This window comes from Zootoca vivipara, chromosome 13 (genome assembly GCF_963506605.1).
Source record: "Zootoca vivipara chromosome 13, rZooViv1.1, whole genome shotgun sequence".
Taxonomy (NCBI): domain Eukaryota; kingdom Metazoa; phylum Chordata; class Lepidosauria; order Squamata; family Lacertidae; genus Zootoca; species Zootoca vivipara.
Window position 1 is genome coordinate 54,516,226 of NC_083288.1, and position 18,322 is coordinate 54,534,547.

Here is an 18,322-nt window from a genome sequence, read left to right on the forward strand (position 1 = left end):
CCGACCGACCGTCTGTAGATCAGGCATGCAGAGTGTTGGCTCTGGTTCCCTTTCCTCTCCTGTGGATGTGTGAGACAGAGGAGCAGATTCAGTGACCCATGGCTGAAAGTGGAAGGAGGGCCCGGCACAGGGCCATGCTGGTGGGGCCATGCGTGGACAGAAGACCTCCCTCCTCCTCCTCCTCCTGAGACGTTTCTTCAGGTCAAGGAGATCTTGCACAGGGGTAGGCAGTGCTCAGGACAAAGGCATGCTGCAGCCAGGAGGTCCACGTAAGCATGAGACTCTTAATCACAAGGTTGTGGGTTTGAGCCCCACACTGGGCAAATGATTCCTACGCTGTAGGGGGGTTGGACTAGATGAACCTCGGGTCCCTTCCCACTCTGTAATTCTCTGGTTCTATGAGCCTGACCTTACACAGAATCATAGAAACCTAGTTGGAAGGGACCTCTAAGGGCCATCTAGTAATCACAGCTAGAGAATCCTTGACCAGCAGCCACCCAACCTCTGTTCCAAATGATCCTCTAGAACCAGGCCTGTAACTCTCTGTGACCTTTTAAATGTGTGTCTGTCAGGGGGGGGTGTTATTGCTGTGTATTATCATGCTATGTATTTTGTGTTCTCATTCTGTAAACTGCCCTGTGATCTTTGGATGATGAGCAGTAGAAAGTAGTAATTAATACTGCTCATCATCAATTAATTAATTGATGATGTTGATGAGAATGCCCAAATGACAGACAAGGCAGCAAGACTCTGCTGCACAGTGCACTACATCCGAACCCCAAGAAATCTACACCCCCACATCTCTCCATCCAGGCTGGGAAGAGGCTCCTCCCCTTGACAGCTGACTGGTGAGAGTCCTCAGGGTGGGCTAGGCAGACAGGCCTGGGAGGCTGCCTGTGGGGCCTGGACGGAGGCTTCTCTCTTCCACAACCCTGCTCCCAGGAGGGCTGGAAAGGAACCTCTCCCTACCACGCCCAGGTCATAAGGAAGCCAAAGGTGGGGCAAAGTCCTTCCCGGATGCAGCAGGAGATGCCAGGCGGTGACAAGTGGCGTGTGCACCTCAGAATGGCACCTGAACAGCTTCCAGGGGTGGCATCTGCTCTGCGCAGTCGCTGCTGTAGACCTGCGACTCTCTTTCCTCATGAAAATAACCCCCAAAGTATCCAGCCTGACTTGGTTGTTCAGTCGGAATCTCCTTTTTTGCTGTTTGAATCCTTTTGTTCAGCTTGTATGTATGTATGTATGTATGTATGTATGTATGTATGTATGTATGTACAGTGATACCTCGGTTTATGAAATTAATCCGTTCTGGAAGCCCGTTCTTAAACTGAGGCTCACTTTCCTTAATAAGGCCTCCTGTGGCCAGTGCCCTTCCACCATTCGTTCTCAAACTGGAACACAACTTCTGATTTTGTGGAGTTGGTAAACCGAATCGTTCATAATATTCTTGTACAGTGGAACCTCGGTTTATGAATTTTCGGTTTACGAACGCCGCGGACCCATCTGGAACGGATTAATTCACTTTCCGTTACTTTCAATGGGAAAGTTTGCTTCAGTTTATGAACGGACTTCCGGAACCAATTGTGTTCATAAACCAAGGTACCACTGTAAAGAAGTTGGTAAAATGCGGGCTAGACAATGCTACCATTCAGTGGATTTGTAACTGGCTGACTGACTGAACCCAAAGGGTGCTCCTCATCCTGGAGAGTAGAAGTTTGCAGATGACACCAAATTGGGAGGGGTGGCTAATACCCCAGAGGACAGGATCAGACTTCAAAATGACCTTAACAGATTAGACAACTGGGCCAAAGCAAACAAGATGAATTTTAACAAGGAGAAATGTAAAGTACTACACTTGGGCAAAAAAAATGAAAGGCACAAATACAGGATGGGTGACACCTGGCTTGAGAGCAGTACATGTGAAAAGGATCTAGGAGTCTTGGTAGACCACAAACTTGACATGAGTCAACAGTGTGATGCAGCAGCTAAAAAAGCCAATGCAATTCTGGGCTGCATCAATAGGAGTATAGCATCTAGATCAAGGGAAGTAATAGTACTACTGTATTCCGCTCTGGTCAGACCTCTGCCGTAGACAGACTTGTAGCCGGTGTTGGCTGTCTTGATGACCACGGTGGTGAGGGGGCTGCGGGCCAAGAGCTGAGTCACAGCTTGCCGCACCCGGCGCAGCCGCCGGACGTAGACCTCCAGGGGGAAGGTGGTGAAGTGCGCCCAGAGTGTGAAGGCCACCACGGTGTCAGGGCCGCCGCCCAGCGCATCCAGTTCGTTGGCCAGGTAGTGCAAGTCAGCCATCATGGTCTTGCCGGTGCGCAGAGGGAGGCCGTGGGCACGCCAGCTCAGCACCAGGCCCTGGGTAGCCTCCACAGCCAGGAGAGGCCCCGACTGGTAAGTGACATGGAGGTCGATGGGCTGGAGTGCTGGCGGGAGGGGCAGGGAGAGAGGGGGGGCAGAGAGAGACTCAGACCCCCACCCCCCTGGTGAGCTCACCTGCTCCTTCTATGTCTGTGGCCCCCACGTGGGCACCCTTGGTCCCTGGCACAGCCACAACCTACTTTCCAGAACATTGGATACTGAGGGTGCTGCAATATATGGGTACAGACCCACACTTCCATGTATGACAGAGTTAAGCATATATAAAACCTCAGGCTGCAAGTGACTTAGTAGGCTCTCAGCAGCCTCTGCTCCCTGCTTCTCAGGGAGATTTTAAAGCCTGCATCTTAATATTGCATGATCTTCTTCATAAGGAAACAAAGTACTTTTCTTTTTAAGACGTTTGGAGCCATTTTTTTGTTGTTCTTTGTTTTACTGCCAGCGAATAGAGACTTGTTTGCTGTAACTTCTGGGAACTCTGTGAGTAAAATAATGCCTTATTTGCAAAGTTTATTGTAGCCTAAGTGTTTGTTTAAAGGCAGGTGACAAAATCTAACCAAGTTTAAATGTTCCTGGAGCAATCGCCGTTATGCTGAACTCTGCTACTGGAAACAAAATAAAAAAATTCCTTCCAGTAGCACCTTAGAGACCAACTAAGTTTGTCATTGGTCTGAGCTTTCGTGTGCATGCACACTTCTTCAGATACACTGAAACAGAAGTCACCAGACCCTTATATATAGTGAGAGGGTGGGGAGGGGTATTACTCAGAAGGGTGGTGGGAATGGGTGATTGGCTGATAGGTGTGGTAAACCTGTTGATGACTGTTAACGACTGCAATTGGTCTTACAGGAAAAAGCAAGGGGTGAGATGGCTAAAAATAGCTTTATCATGTATAATGAGATAAGAATCCAATGTCTCTATTCAGACCAGGTCTCTCCATGGAGAATAGGCATATATTTTCCAACTCTCACTTTCCAACAGGGGGCGCCTCCCACTTGCATAATATTTGTTGGAGGGAGATTTCCCAAGCAGGATACCCCCCTCCCCCTCTCAAGGCTGAGCTGCCATTGGGGGGAGAAGAGCCTGAGCTCCTTCAGGGGCAAGGTCTCTTCCTGCCCCCCCCATTCCCGTCGCCCCTGCATTTTGATCGGCTGTAGGATCGCTCAGCGCCTTACTTCAAAGTATGGGGGGGGAGGACGGGGCTGTTAATCCACTGAAAGCAAGGCAGCAGTCAACCCCCCAGGCAGAATCTCGAAGGAACAGCGGGAGCTTTTGCTCTGCTTGGAATATGGCCGACTCAACCCTTCTCTCCGAAGTGAACAGTTCCCTCGTTACACTGAGGTTGTCCTCCTAGGCTGCCCGGGCAAAGGCTGAAGAGGCTTCTCTTCTCCCTGGAGGCTTTTAAAGAGAAGTCGCGTGGCCCCCCATCAGCTGTGATTCCTGCGTTGCTGCGGGTTGGGCTAGATAGTCCTGACCTTGGGGATCCCTTCCAACCGGAGGATTCTATGATTCTGTGATTCATTGGAAGGTTTTTAAAACAGAGGTCAGGAATTCGTTATCTGTGCTTCCTGCATTAATGAAGGTGGCTGGACTAGATGGCCCTTGGGGGTCCCTTCCCACTCTGCCATTCTGTGATTCCAATACGTCTCTCCCTGTCGCAGCGGCGCCCCCTGCTGCTTGCGCGGGGAAGGGCAACCACAGACTCCTCCGGGCCCCCTCCGCTCCCCTGGGATCCTGAGCCGGGCGCTCTTTCGCTCGGGGCTGGAAGAGGCACGTGAGGTCACGCATAGGACAGCTGCGGGACAGGAAGAATGCGACCCCCACAGTCCCCCGACAGGCCTCGCTCCAGCCGCTTCTTAAGCACTTCAGTTCCAGCAAAGGCAGCGCCTGCTCCGCTGTGGGAAGCGGCTCCGCGGAGCCCCAGGAAGCATCGCAATGCCGTATAACAGAAATATCGGGCGCGACGGCATGTGCAATGTGAAGAAGGCTGTTTTATAGTTTATAGTTTATAGTTTATAAAAAGGCGAATAAGAAGATGTTGTTGTTGTTGTTTTGTCCTTTAGTCGTGTCCGACTCTTCGTGACCCCATGGACCAGAGCACGCCAGGCACTCCTGTCTTCCACTGCCTCCCACAGTTTGGTCAAACTCATGTTCGTAGCTTCGAGAACACTGTCCAACCATCTCGTCCTGTGTCGTCCCCTTCTCCTTGTGCCCTCCATCTTTCCCAACATCAGGGTCTTTTCCAAGGATTCTTCTCTTCTCATGAGGTGGCCAAAGTATTGGAGCCTCAGCTTCACGATCTGTCCTTCCAGTGAGCACTCAGGGCTGATTTCCTTCAGAATGGATAGGTTTGATCTTCTTGCAGTCCATGGGACTCGCAAGAGTCTCCTCCAGCACCATAATTCAAGAGCATCCATTCTTCAGCGATCTTTATGGTACAGCTCTCACTTCCATACATCACTACTGGGATAAGAGGATAAGACGATAGAAGTGTATAAACTAGTGTATGGCATGGGAACGTGGAGAAAGCGGAGAACTTTCCTCTCTCCTTCTCCTAAAACAAGAACTCGTGGACATCCATTGAAGATGAATGCTGGAGGATTCATGACAGATGAAAGGAAGTCCTGCTTCATGCAGCGGAAACGGTGGAACTCCCTCCCGCAGGAGGCAGCGAGGGCCACCCGCCTGGATGTGACCTGTCCTGCTCTGTCTTCTGCGTGACTGACAACCCTCCAGGGATATCGGGTGAGCCCTCTCCCGTCTTCCTGCTTCTCCAAGGTAAAGACACCCAACTCTTTCAAGTGTTCTCCACAGGACACCCACCCACACCCTGGCCGACTCTTCTGGACATGCTCCAGTTGGTCAGTGGCTGGGGGGTTGGACTAGATGACCCTCGGGGTCCCTTTCAACTCTACGAGTCTATAATTCGTCGCCCAGGTGTGGTGAATGAGAGACTGGGCGGGGAGGTGAATTGGCTTTAGGTGGGTCTGGGCAGCGTCCGCGGCTCATTGGCCAGAGCAGCAGCACAATGGAGCCTCCATGATCAGAGGCAGCAGGAGGCAGAAAACAGGCAGGCAGGGAGGGGAGGGCTGCCTCCGCTGGACTCCCAAAGCAGCTGGCTGGACGGAAACGGACGGAGAGAACTCAGTGGATGGATCTGGGTCCACCAGGTAGAAGCATAGAATCATAGACTTGTAGAGTGGGAAGGGACCCCGAGGGCCATCTAGTCCAACCCCCAGCACAGAAGCCACCCAGTCGCTCCGAGGCAGCCTCGACGTGCCTTGGCGAGGGGCCTTGTCAAGTGGCACCCAACCGCTTTGGCTTCCGCCTGTCACTCACGGACCGGGAGAGGAGGGGAAGCAGCTGGGTCCCTCCGTCCCTCGCTCCCGCCCCGCCCCCCAGCAGGATTGCATCCGCCTCTCTGGCCCGGCAAGAGAGGCGGAGGGCGCTAGGACGCCTCCCTCCCTCCCTCCCTCCCAGCCCCCCGCGCGGCCCCCATTGTCTCTCGCCCGTCGGGCCGGGCGGCGCTAGGGCCGGGCGGCGGCGGCGGGCTCGAGCTGGCCCTTGCCATTGTCTCCGGCCGTTCGCTGCGCTGCGCCGCGCTGCGCTCCCTTGCGCGCTTCCCGGCGGCGGCAGCGGCGCGCTCCTTCCCCGGCCGGCCTCGCCCGCAGGGGCGCTTCTCCCTCCATGGCGCCGCTGCGCCTGCTCCTCCTCCTCCTGCCGCTCCTTTGTGCAGCCGTCGCCGCTGGCGGAGAGACGCGCGGGGCGGCGCGGAGCTGCGCGGAGAGCCGGCAGGCGCTGGCCGGGCGCGGCTTCGCCCTCGCCTCGCTGCCGCCCAGCCTCATCTCCGGTAAGCGGGCGCCCCGTCCGTCCTGGTACCGCCGGGCGCGCGGGCAGCAAACTTTCCCGGCCGTCTCCCGGATGGATGTGGATCAGGGAGAGGAGCGTCTCGCGTGGGTCCCCAACGCCCCTTTCTCCGGGTCTCGGAAGGAAGTTGCGGGGAAGGCGCCACCCCTCCCCTGCGCGCCCGTGGGGACTGCCCCCTGTCCCGCTATTGCCCCTTTTCTCTGGGTCTTTCGGGCAGAAGTTTCGGGGAAGCCCCGCATTTCCCCAAGCCCCACGGGACGTTTTCTCCGCCAGCCCATTCAAGCCTCGTGGAGGGACACTTCCCCGACCGAGGGACACCAGTGCCCCCCGCGCCCGTTCGCTGCCTCTTCTCTGCCCCCTCTCCGCCTCTCCTACCCCATGGAAGGGCTCTCCGTGTTCTGTGGAGTTGGGGGGGGCATCCCCGGCTGTGGTAGCAAGGAGGAACACCCCCAGCCCCCTCCATTTCACTTAGCTTCTTCTTTTATTTCTTGTACCTCTTTTTCTCCAGGCAAGTTCATGGTGATGCCCCTAGTTCTCTCCCCCCCCCTCCGTTTTCTCCTCACAACAACCCTGTGAGGTCCGCTAGGCTGAGAGAAGGCAGTGATTGGCCCTGGAGGTCACTGAGTGGGGAAATTTGAACCCTGGTCTCTCCCAGGTCCCAGCCGGACACGCTAACCACTAGACCACCACTGACTTTCTCATGTGCTTATGTGCCCCTGGCTGCAATTTTGCCACCCCCCCCCCAAAAAACACCCTGAGACTCCTGTGTTGCAGGGGGTTGGACTAGATGACCCCCAGGATCCCTTCTGACTCTACTATGCGGGACTGGGGAGGCTGCCACCACCTTTGTTCCCCCATGAGGTGTGGGGGGGGCACTTTCTTCAAGCTGTGGGGCCAGGCAGGCTAACAGCAATCCTCTCTCCCCCCCCCAGGAGAGCACCTGCGCATCTGCCCCCAGGAGTACACCTGCTGCGCCAGCGAGACGGAGGAGCGTCTGAGTGAGCAGAGCTGGGGGGACCTCCAGGGCCTGGTGGGAGAGGCGGCCGGCTTCCTGCTCAGCACCCTCGGCTCCCGCCAGCGCCGCTTCCACGGTGAGGTGGGGGAAGGGTCCCAGCACCTCTGTTCCCTTTGGGAAACCCCAAAGGCTGTGGGACGCCCAACCCATTGGAGGTCATGAAGGGCTGGAGGAAAGTTGTCTCCCACTCTAGGCCAGCCTCTGCTCCAGATCCGGGGGAGAGGGAGGGACCTCTAGGCCAAGGGAGCTCCTGGGGTGAGGTGGGGGGCCTTTTGCCCTGAGCAGCGGAGGGAGCTGGTCTGGCCCCCCGCACTTGGCTCGTGGCCTCCCCACTCTCCTGGTTTCCAGTTCCCACCCAACTGCACACCTGCTTTCCACCCCTAAGTTGCGCAATGGGGCGCTGCAGAGAAGTGCAAATGCTCAGGAGAAGGCTCCTTTTCCAGAGGCAGAGTTTTGGCTCAACCTACCTTCCCCCCCCTCCTCCTCCTCCTCCTCCTCCTCCTCTTCCTTTCCTTCTTCCTCTTCCTCCCCGCATCTCCTTGCCCCCACAGACTTCTTCCGGGAGCTCCTGGCTGGGGCAGAGCAGTCCCTCCAGGCCATGTTCACTCGCTCCTATGGACACCTCTATGCCCAGCATGCCCGCCTCTTCCAGGGGCTCTTTGTGGAGCTGCGGCGCCACCTGCAGGGAGCACGACCCGGCCTGGATGAGGCCCTGAGCGACTTCTGGGCCCGCCTGCTGGAGCGGATGCTGCCCCTGCTCAACCCCCAGTACAGCTTCCCCGAAGGCTACCTGGAGTGTGTGGGGCACCAGGCAGAGGGGCTGCGGGCCTTTGGGGACAGCCCCCGCCAGCTCCGCCTGCAGGTGAGTCCACCCCCTGGCCCTCCCCTCCTCCCTCCCTGGGATGCCACAACACTCTCTTGCTTCTTCATGGGACACATAGTGAACCCATGGAACTCCCTCCCACAGGAGGCAGGGATTTCCACTAACTTGGAGGGCTTCCAAAGAGCATTGGGCAGATGCACAGAGGAGGAGGAGAGAGCTCTCCAGGGCTACTGGCCAGCCTGGCCCTGCTCTGCCTCCACATTTAGAGGCAGCAATGCGCCTGAAACCTCAGGAGGGGAGAAAGGCTCTTGTGCTTGGATCATGCTGGCAGACTTCTCACAAGCATCTAGCTGGGCCCCTGGCCTGATCCAGCAGCTCTCTTCTCCTGCACTTGCAAGGGATGGGCTCAGGCCACGGGGACCCCCTCTTCTCTGGGGCTCATATTAGCCCTTGGCTGTGCTGCAAAAGGCAAAGTCGGGCTGGAAGGAGTCCAGAAATGTTGACTGAGGTGTCCCTGGCTTTGCGTGCAGAATCAAGAGCATAAACAGTTGGTTTGGCTTCCTGCTGTGCCTGAGTTCTCCACCAACTCTGTGTGCAGATGGATTACCCATAGGTCCAGCTCCCAGCCACTGATACACACACACACTCATCCCTGTGTGGGGCTGCCATATCTTGAAGAGCACAAAAGAGGACAGCCAGAGTTGCTTGGGCTGGCCATGGCCGTGGTGTGCAGAGCAGCCCACACCCAAGCAACAAACAAACAAACAAAAATGCACAACCCATAAATAAATAAATAACCCCCCCCCAACCCTGGACATTTCCTTTAAAATGTAGAAATTCCCCTGGATGGGCATGTTGGCCCCACAAAAGAGGACATGTCTGGGATTTCCTGGGTGTATGGCAACCTTAGCCCTGCATGACTGTGGGTCAGGTGGGCGGGAACGAGGGAGGGTTTATTGGTAGTTGCCAGCCTGGGTTTATTGGTAGAAATGCAAAATGTGGGTGGTGCTGGGTTGGTCCCCAACATATTGGCACCTGAGGCAAAACACAAAATTGCCTCTCACCTCTTGGCCAGAGAAGGCAGCTGAAGGAAGATCTACAAGAGGAACAAGCGAGGGATGAAGATCTACATTAGGAACAAGGCAGGGGGAGAGACCAGCAGCGCCTCCTATTGGCCAGGAGGCCACTGCAGCATTGGGTGGCGGGCAGAACCTGCCTCCAGGGAGTGTACCACACTTGTGGCAGCAGCGGGCCATGCATTCCTTGGAGTCCGGCTCTGATGCCCCTGTGGGTCCTGCCTCACCTTGCCCCAGAGGTGGGCCATCCTGGGCTGTGTGCATGCATGCGTGTGTCCAGCTGCTCTGTCCTGCTCCCCTGCAGGTGACCCGTGCCTTCATTGCCGCTCGAGCCTTTGTCCAGGGCCTGGCAACCGGACGAGACGTGGTGGTGCAGGCGGTCAAGGTGAGAAGCCTGGCCTGGGTGAGCTGCCCCCTGGCAGTGGGGAGAAGGCTTACACTTCTGCAGGCATCTTGCTAGAGGGAAGGAGCCTAGATGGGCAGGATGGTTTTATTATTGTTGTTGTTGTTGTTGTTGTTGTTGTTGTTGTTGTTGTTGTTGTTGTTGTTGTTACTACTACTACCTGCCCCCACCCAGCCGTGCTCCCTAGCAGGCCAGTTTGCTCCACTGCCCCCACCTTCCCTCTCCCCACACCCCACTTTGCTGCCAAATTCCTCTCCAAAGGAGCAGCAATGTTAGGAGGTTATCAGATCAGCCGCTTCTGGCTTGCAAATATCTCCAGATAGAAGGAAGGACTGCTTCACACAGAACTGTTAACCTTGCTGGAAACTGCAAGAGGGGAGAGTGGCTCTTACGCCCGAATCCTGATTCTGGGTTTCCCACAGGCATCTGCTTGGCCACCATGAGAACAGGAAGCTGGACCAGAAAGTCCCCCTTTGTGCTGATGCAGAAGGATCTTAGGATGTTCTTCTGAGGGTTTCGTCTGTAGACATGAGAAAAGAGAGGCGGGTGGGGGATGTAATGAACCATGCGGAGAGCGCTTTTCCTTTGCTGCCATCCCAAAGAATTCCTCTGAGCACATGCAGAGAGTGTTTCTATTGCAGGTCTCCTTTGGGGGACTCTGGCTGGCCAACTGGGAGAGCAGGAGGCTGAACTGGCTGGGTCTGCAAGGCTCCTGCAAACCTTGCAGTTTCCCTAAAGCAGGCAATGGAAGCACCTCGGAGAGCGTTCCTGACACAGGGGGCACTTCTGGCACCTCAGCCCTCTGTCCCTGGGAACATCCAAGCTCTGATCACAGGGAGGGTCAAATGCCAAACTTGCCTAATGGAGAATGCAGTGAAGGTCAATAGGCGGGGAGTTCCAAAGGGTGACCTCTCTGCACCTCCCCTGTGCCTGCAGCCACCCAGGGGGAATCCTCAGGCTGCCAAATGCTCAATCTGCCCCCATTTCTCCCCCCAGCTCTCTCCCAGCAGAGAGTGCCGCAGTGCCCACATGCGCCTCTCCTACTGCCCACTTTGCCGTGGGACTCCGGCCCTCAAGCCCTGCAACGGATTCTGTCTCAACGTCATGAAGGGCTGCTTTGCCAGCGCAGCGGAGCTGGACCCTGAGTGGGAGCGCTTTCTCGGTGAGCACACCCCCGGGGGAGGGGAGGAGGGCTGTGGGAAAGGCTGGCAGTGGGAATGGCAGGAGGCAGGGTTGGACGAGGGGAGAGCTTGTCCTCAAGTGGCATTTTAGTCCAACTGCAAGGCAGTGTGGTGCAATGGGCATAGCCGAGTCTTTGGCTTCAGCCGGAGAAATCTGATCAGCTGGGGAGCTCCCTGGAGGCCTTGAGGGTCAGCTCGCCATATATCTAGAGGGGACTTCTTAGACTTGTAGAGCTGGAAGGGGCACCAAGGGGCATCTAGTCCAACCCCTACCAGCCTGGGTTTATTGGTAGAAAGGCAAAATGAAAGTCTGAGTCTGGTTAGCTGTTACTCTCAGTGCAAGTAGACAGGGTCTTTGGGCAGGGGGAGGCTCTTTCCACTTGCCCCAGCCTCGCCCCCTTGGCCCACTCCCTCTTTCTCCCTCCCAGATGCTTTGACCCAATTGGCCGAGCGCCTCGGGGGGCCCTTTAACTTTGAACTGGCGGCTGACTCCATCGGAGTGAAGATTTCAGAGGCGATCATGTTCCTGCAGGAGCACAGTGTGCAAATCTCAGCCAAGGTGTGTGGGGGGGTGGGGGGTGGGGAGAATCTGACTCCCCTCCTTCTTATTCTGCTAACCCACCTGCAGGCAGGCTCAGGAACACACCTGAGACAAATCCAGAGTGGAGTCCCTAAGATGACGCCTCGTACGCCTCATTCCATCATCTCCTGCAGCTCTTACCCTCAGAAAGTCCTTCCTGAGCTTGAGTTATAGAATCATAGACCTGCAGAGTTGGAAGGGACCCAAGGGATCATCTAGTCCACCCCCTGCAATGCTGAAGCATCCAGGACAGAGTCTGCTTCCCCTTCCTTGCCCTCTGAATCTCCTATCAGAGTGCCTTTGGGGACTTGAGAGAGCAGCTCAGGGTCGGTGTTTCTGGGGTGCTTGTGGGGGTCACCTGGGCCTTCTTCCCCCCCAGGTGTTCCAGAGCTGCGGCAGCCCCCGCCCAGCCCCCGCCCGCTCTCGCCGCTCCCCCCGGGAGGAGGCCAAGCGCCGCTTCCGCACTTACTTGCCCGAGGAGAAGCCCACCACTGCGGCAGGAACCAACCTGGACAGGCTGGTAGGTACCGTGGGGACCCCCCGACTCCACCTGCATGGTACGTCCCAGAGCTCAGCCTTGAACTTGTGCCTCTTCTGCCTTGTCAGCCTTAGCATTTTGCATTCATTCCAGGAGATGCTGCTCTTTTTGGGGGGGGGCACCGTCCACCTTGGGACCCTGCATCTCGTGGTGTGTATAAGAAGAAGCAGATGGCTTGTTGCAACCCTTGGGGCTTCTCAGTTTAGAGAAAAGGCAAAGAAGCCACAGAGAGAGGAGTTTATACAATTATACAAGTCATGGAGAAAATGGATGAAGAAAAGCTTTCTCTCCTTCTCCCCTAATGCCAGAGCTTGTTGACATTCTATGAAGGGGAATGTCAGAAGATTTGGGGCAGAGGAAAGGAAGCCCTTCTGCGTTAATCGCTGGAACCCCTTCCCCCAAGAGGCTGTGATGGCCACCAACCTGGATTGCTTGAAAGGAGGATCCGACCAATTAATTACACTCCCTTCTCCCCCCCCCCCAGGTGTCGGATGTGAAGGAGAAGCTGCGTCTCATGCGTCGCTTCTGGGTGATGCTTCCCCACACCCTCTGCAGCAACGAGAAGGTGGCCGCTGATGTCACCAACGAGGACAGCTGCTGGAACGGGCAGGCGAGGGGCAGGTGGGGTGGGGTTGGGGGGCAGGCAGGGAGAAAAGGGCAAGGTGGGACTCAAGAGGAGATGGGGAGCTGGGCTGGCTGGATTTCTCTCCCCCCCCCTTGAGGCTGGAGGGGGCAGGGGGCCCTTGACCCCTGAGGCTTTTGGGGATACATTTGCACCCAAGCCCCTGAGCATGCCTTTGAACCCGGTCATTGGATGGGGCAAGACTTTCCCCATGCAGAGCTCAGGGCATCTGCTCAGCCACCATGAGAAGAGAAGGCTGGACTAGATAAGCCTTTGACATGACCCAGCTGCGTGGCCTTTCTTAAATTCTTACAGATCCTCCAGGTCCAACGGCAGTCTATCTGGGTTCCTGGGTTCTTAGGAGTACTGGGCCACTGTGAGGACAGGGCTGTGAACCAGATGGGCCCCTTTGGCCTGATCCAGCCACCAGGCTCTCCTTAGGTTCTTTTGGGGCTGGGTGCTTGCTGCGTTGTCTGCCTTAAGGCTCTCCCCACACATACCTTTCCCTTTGCCCCCTCCCAGGTACCTCCCAGATGTGATGGGCAACGGGCTGGTGAACCAGATCAACAACCCCGAGGTGGAGGTGGACATTTCGCGCCCCGACATGCCCACGCGGCAGCACGTCCTGGCCCTACGCAGCGCCACCTCCCGGCTGGTGGGCGCCTGCAATGGGCAGGACCTCGACTTCCAGGATGCAGGTGAGGCCTACAAGCCCCTCATGGGCACCCCCTCCCCACTCTCCTTGTGGGGAATCGGAGGGGAGACCCACATCGCAGGAGTTGGCCCCAGTTCCAGTCACCACACTGGCAGCTCAAGGTCCAGAAGATAAGGCTTCAGGAATACAGTACATAAAGCTCCTATACTCTATATACATTCAGCTTGCAGGCTTGGCAGATACAAATACAGTAACTGCAGCTTCAAACATAACATGAACTTGGACTCACTGGCCGACTATTGAGCTGATGTGCCTTGATCATTGAGGTAGACCCAGGTTTCCAAACTTGGGTCTCCAACTGGTTTTGGACTACAGTTGTCATAATCCCTGATCACTGATCCTGCTAACTAGGGATGATGGGAGTTGTAGTCCAAAAGCTGCTGGAGACCCAAGTTTTGGAAGCACTGGTGTAGACCAGTGTCTCCCAACCGTTTTCTGACCGTAGTCCCCTTCCAACCATGTTTCCTTCCTATGCCCCCCATAGACATAGCCAAGGGGAGATGGGGGGGTAGCTGCCTCCCAATAAGAAAGAAATCAATACAAACAAAAGCCTGCCCCCCCTATCAAAAATTCTGGCTGTGCCCATGCCTGCCCCCGTCCTACCAGTAGAAAGGTGCATGTTATTCAACACATTTCTCCACAACCGCTTGCCCGATCGCCCTCAATTTTGCCCACAAGATCAGAATCACATGTGGGCGTGTAACCATCCACTTACATTGACCAGATGACACACCTAGCACAGGTTAAAACCTGGATTTATGTAGAAAATAACCGCGCCTCCAACAAGGAGCAGGCTACCCCGAGACCAAGCCGCTCCCCAGGGACCCAGGCCCGCCTCGGAGATCGCACACCCAAGAGCAGGCCGCTCCCCAGGGACCCGCCCCTGCCCCGGAGATCCCACACCGTCCACTGGCCAAGCCCGCTCCACAGCCCCCCTCCATGGATCGTGCCCCCGCACACATGGATCGTACCTCTAAAAAAAGCACACTGCCTCCCAACCACCACCCCAACCACGGATTGAACCTCCAAAAAAAACTACACCACCTCCCGAGAACCGCACCACCTACGGATCGACCCGCTAAAGAAACCTCACCACAACCCCAAAACCCCTCCAACACAATCCACGCTCCCAACTCAGACCCACCTCCCCCACCCACCCCCACCTCCCACTGATCCCCCCTACACAAACACTCTAGCCTGCCCCCCGCCCACCTTATCTGGAAGTTCACGGTCTACTGAACTGAGTAAGGCCCACTGAATTCATTGCAGCTTTCTTCTGAGTAGACACTTAGTTATTTACCAGCTGCAAGTCAGCAGCCCCAGCTTGGTTAGGTGCTGGGGTGGATTTCACTGCCAACGGGCCCTGCTCCCCTTGGCAACATCTGAAGGCCCTGATCCATTGCGCACTGGGGTGGATTGCACCCTGCGCCTTGCAGAGTCAGGCCCAGGTGGCCAGCGGGCACAGCACTGGCGGCAGCCACAAGCAGCTCCGAAGCTCCCAGCTCTCCCCATTGCCACCCCACCACCGCACTTGCCTGACCTGGGGGTTCTGGATCGCAAGCTCTACTGGTCAAAACAGGAGCCTCCCGATCGCTCTCTCCCGCCAGAAGCCAACCAGGGCTGCTCCCCATTCTATGATTCTATGAGTGCTGCTAGGCCCTGGTGAGCTTGGGATTGGCTAAGAGGATAGCCAGCCAATCAGGATTTTTTAAAAAAAGGGTTTCCCCCCTTCACTTCTCACTTCCCTCTGTGGCCCCCTAACCTCGTGCTGTGGCCCCCCATTTACAGGATTTTCTCCTGTGCCCGCCTTGCAATATCCTGGGGGGGGGGGCCCTTGGGCCATATGACTCCCAATTGGGAATCATGGATGAAAACAGCTGGCTGGCCTCACACCTGCAAGGGGGGAATTGTGCCCATGAAATAAATTAACCCCTCCAACACTCCCCACCCCCAACCCCAGGTCTTAGGGAAGCCTTTGTAGAGTTGGAAGGGACCCCAAGGGTCATTTGTTGTATTTTAATGTTTTGTTGGAAGCTGCCCACAGTGGCTGGGGAAACCCAGCCAGATGGGCGGGGTATAAATAAATTATTATTATTATTATTATTATTATTATTATTATTATTATTATTATTATTTCCAACCCCATGCGTAGCTGTCTGGCAATCAGTGGGTGGTGGCTAGACAGGAAGGGGTGGGGAGCAGCCTGCCCCGCCCCGCCCCGCCCCGCCCCGCCCCGCCCCTCTCCGGCAGGGGCTTCCCAGCAAGGGCTCATCCACATATCCCTTTGCCCCATGATTGTGGAAATGTCAGCTGGGCTTCCTGAAGATTGGCACTTGTTCCACTTCTCGGTAGTGGCACCCGCCTTGTGGAATGCCCTCCCATCTGATGTCCAAGAGAAAAACAACTACGGTACCAGACTTTTAGAAGACATCTGAAGGCAGCCCTGTTTAGGGAAGCTTTTAATATTTAATAGATTATTGTATTTTAATATTCTGTTGGAAGCCGCTCAGAGTGGCTGGGGAAACCTAGCCAGATGGGCAGGGTATAAATAAATTATTTATTTGAATTATTTCAATTAAATTATTTGACGAATAATAATAATGAGGAGGAGGAGAGAGAATGCGACCTTTCCACCCTCCCCTTTGTTTTCTGTTCCAGATGAGGACGGCGGGAGCGGCTCAGGGGCTGGGTACAGTGAGGACCGGCTGGCCTTGGGGGCCGGAGCAGGGGGGGCTGGGGTTCCCCCCGCAGGATCCCGCCCTTCATCCGATGCCCGTCCACCTCGCAGGGAGCGGCCTGGGAAGGGCTCCTCCTCCCCCCGACAGAACCAGAGTGGGGGGTGGCCAAGCAGTGGGGCTGGGCTGCCCCCCACAGGGGCCACTTTGCAAGTCAAGGTCTTTGCCCCCCTCTTCCTGCTCCTCCTCCTGGGGCGCTGGTGACCCCTACAGTGGTTTGGCATCTCAAGTGGCTGACTTTCTTTGGCATCACCCCTCCCCCAACACCACCAGGAAGGGGGGAACCTCCCTCTGCATCCAGTCAAAGGGGGGGGGGCTGGGTTGGGGCGCTCATTCTCCCCCATGCATAAACCCCCACTCACTTGTGAGGTGGGGGTTTAATTTTATGGGAATGACAAAGAGAGGCGGGGGGGGGAGGGATTGAGAGTCAGGTCTTATAGGGTTTTTTTATTACCTGGGGAGCGAAACCAGGGTTGTTTTTTTTGTTAAATGGGGGCTGTAAGGAGAAGCCTAGCAATGAACTTTCACTTCTTTTCTATACCTTTGAGTTTCTCTCTCTTTTTTTTAGGGGGGGGGGTCTAAGAGTGGGTGGGGTGGGTGAAGGGAAGGGAAGGGTGGAAGAGAGGGGGCAGACAGCTGCCCCCTATTTTCTTCCTCTCAGGAGGGGGGCCAGCAGCTTGTAGGTGAAGAGGCAGCCCCCTCCAACTAGGGCAGGGACCAGACTTACATTTTTGCCCCCACCTCATAGGCTGCCAATCCTTCTGCAGACCTTCCAGGGCATTGGGGAGGGGGCTCCCAAAGCACTGAGAAGCCCCCTCTCTTTTTAAGCACAAAGGGATTCGTCTTATTTTCTGGATCTGTTTTTTCTTAAATTATGGAATAATAAAATATTTAATTTATTGATGTCCTGCTTCTTCCTTGTCTCCTGGGGTTCTGGCAGCACCCCCCCCCTCTCATGGCTTCCAGGAAGGGCCTGAGGAGAGTGTGGGAGCTTGTGCTCTGCAATTCTGCCCTTCCGCTTCCTCCCCCCACCACCAATTGTTTGTGGGGAGAGGAAGTGAGAGGGTGGGAAGCAATCTGCGCCTCAGTCTCCCTTTCGCTTTAGGCAGGTGCAGATCCTGCGTGAGGCAGCTGCTCGGGGAGCTTCTGCCTGCCTCATCCAGGACAGGAAGGCCTGTGGACAGACCCCCGACCCCCCCCTGCCCCGCCCAGGGCTGCGAGGACTGTTGTGCATGGCCTGATTCTGCTAAGCAGGAGACCAAGGTGGGAAAAGGGGCTTCGGGTGGGTCTGCAGGACTGGAAGGGAAGGGAGGCCTGGATAGAGCGTGGTGCTGATAACCCCAAGGTTGCAGTTTTGATCTCTATTTGGGACAGTTGCAGAATCTGGCATTGCAGGGGGTTGGACTAGATCCTCTTGGTCCCTTCCAAGTAGGCTGAGCAACTCTGGGGTGTGGCTGGAAGGGGCTTCCCTCTATAGGAATGTCAGGAGAGTGTTGTGTAGTGGGTCTTCAGTGATTTCAGCCTGGTGCAGATAAGAAGCTGGAGGCGAGGATCTGGTACAGCATCTCTTTACTTCAAAGAACATGTAAGAGCCAGAACACAGGGATGGGGAAAACTGGGGCTTATATAATACAGAGGACTAGCAGGGAAAAGATACATTTTGGCGGGACCCAATGGCACGGATTCCCTCTCACGGAAACCAATCCGGCAGGGGATCCAAATCCTGCACCCTGAACCAGCAAATGATCGATGTTCCCACTGGAACTTGTACATTCAAATAAACTCTGTAATACAATACATTCAACTCTATGTTACAATACATACTTGGCTGTGCTATTACTTTAATACACAACACCCCCCCCCACACACACACTTAGTGAGAATTACACACAAAGTCTTTCAGGGACTGTGGCTTCCTGCGACTTCTACTCGGACACTAGGGGTTTGAGGCTGAGGGGTCTCCTCGGGAGTATTTGAACACAATCGGTCAAGCGGTTTTGGTGAAACGTGGATACTAATGGACATGGCCAGTTTACATTTTTATAAATATAGAAGTTTTAGAGGCTGTGGTGGGGACTTCTGTGGTGGGGACTTGGGATTTGGGGGGAGTCGTTTACCCCCCCCCCCGGATTTTAACACACCCTTTAGGTAAAACAAAGGTCAGTATTTACATGTTCCTGTTTCCCAGTCCAATCCATTGAGGTTGGATGGGCTGTTGGTCTCGGAATCAATACCTGTCTGGCACCCAGGTACCAGGATGTCCGCAATTATCACCCAGGCAGTGGCCTGCTGAATATGTGGTCTCACACTTCAGAGATTATGGCTGCCCCCCCCCATGCCATATCCCAAGCTTCTCCTCTGGTAGCCGTTTCCCTTCTG

At 55.6% G+C, this 18,322-nt stretch overlaps 1 protein-coding gene across 1 annotated transcript; it reads left to right on the top strand.

Annotated features, from left to right (window-relative positions):
- Positions 1–6,075: 6,075 nt before the first annotated feature.
- LOC118078346 (glypican-6-like) lies at positions 6,076–16,283 on the top strand. The gene is made up of 10 exons (XM_035102168.2): positions 6,076–6,238; positions 7,188–7,346; positions 7,822–8,132; positions 9,474–9,554; positions 10,569–10,734; positions 11,182–11,312; positions 11,713–11,853; positions 12,356–12,492; positions 13,016–13,191; positions 15,867–16,283. The coding sequence occupies exons 1-10, from the start codon at positions 6,076–6,078 to the stop codon at positions 16,145–16,147; spliced, it is 1,746 nt and encodes a 581-aa protein (XP_034958059.2). The 3' UTR covers positions 16,148–16,283.
- The last annotated feature ends 2,039 nt before the right edge of the window (positions 16,284–18,322 follow it).

Bases quoted from the DNA above. Each gene is read 5' to 3' on its own strand.
- LOC118078346 (XM_035102168.2), top strand. From the start codon at position 6,076: ATGGCGCCGCTGCGCCTGCTCCTCCTCCTCCTGCCGCTCCTTTGTGCA. The intron at 11,313-11,712 runs GTGTGTGGGGGG...CTTCCCCCCCAG, and splicing joins GTGTGCAAATCTCAGCCAAG to GTGTTCCAGAGCTGCGGCAG. The intron at 11,854-12,355 runs GTAGGTACCGTG...CCCCCCCCCCAG, and splicing joins GAACCAACCTGGACAGGCTG to GTGTCGGATGTGAAGGAGAA.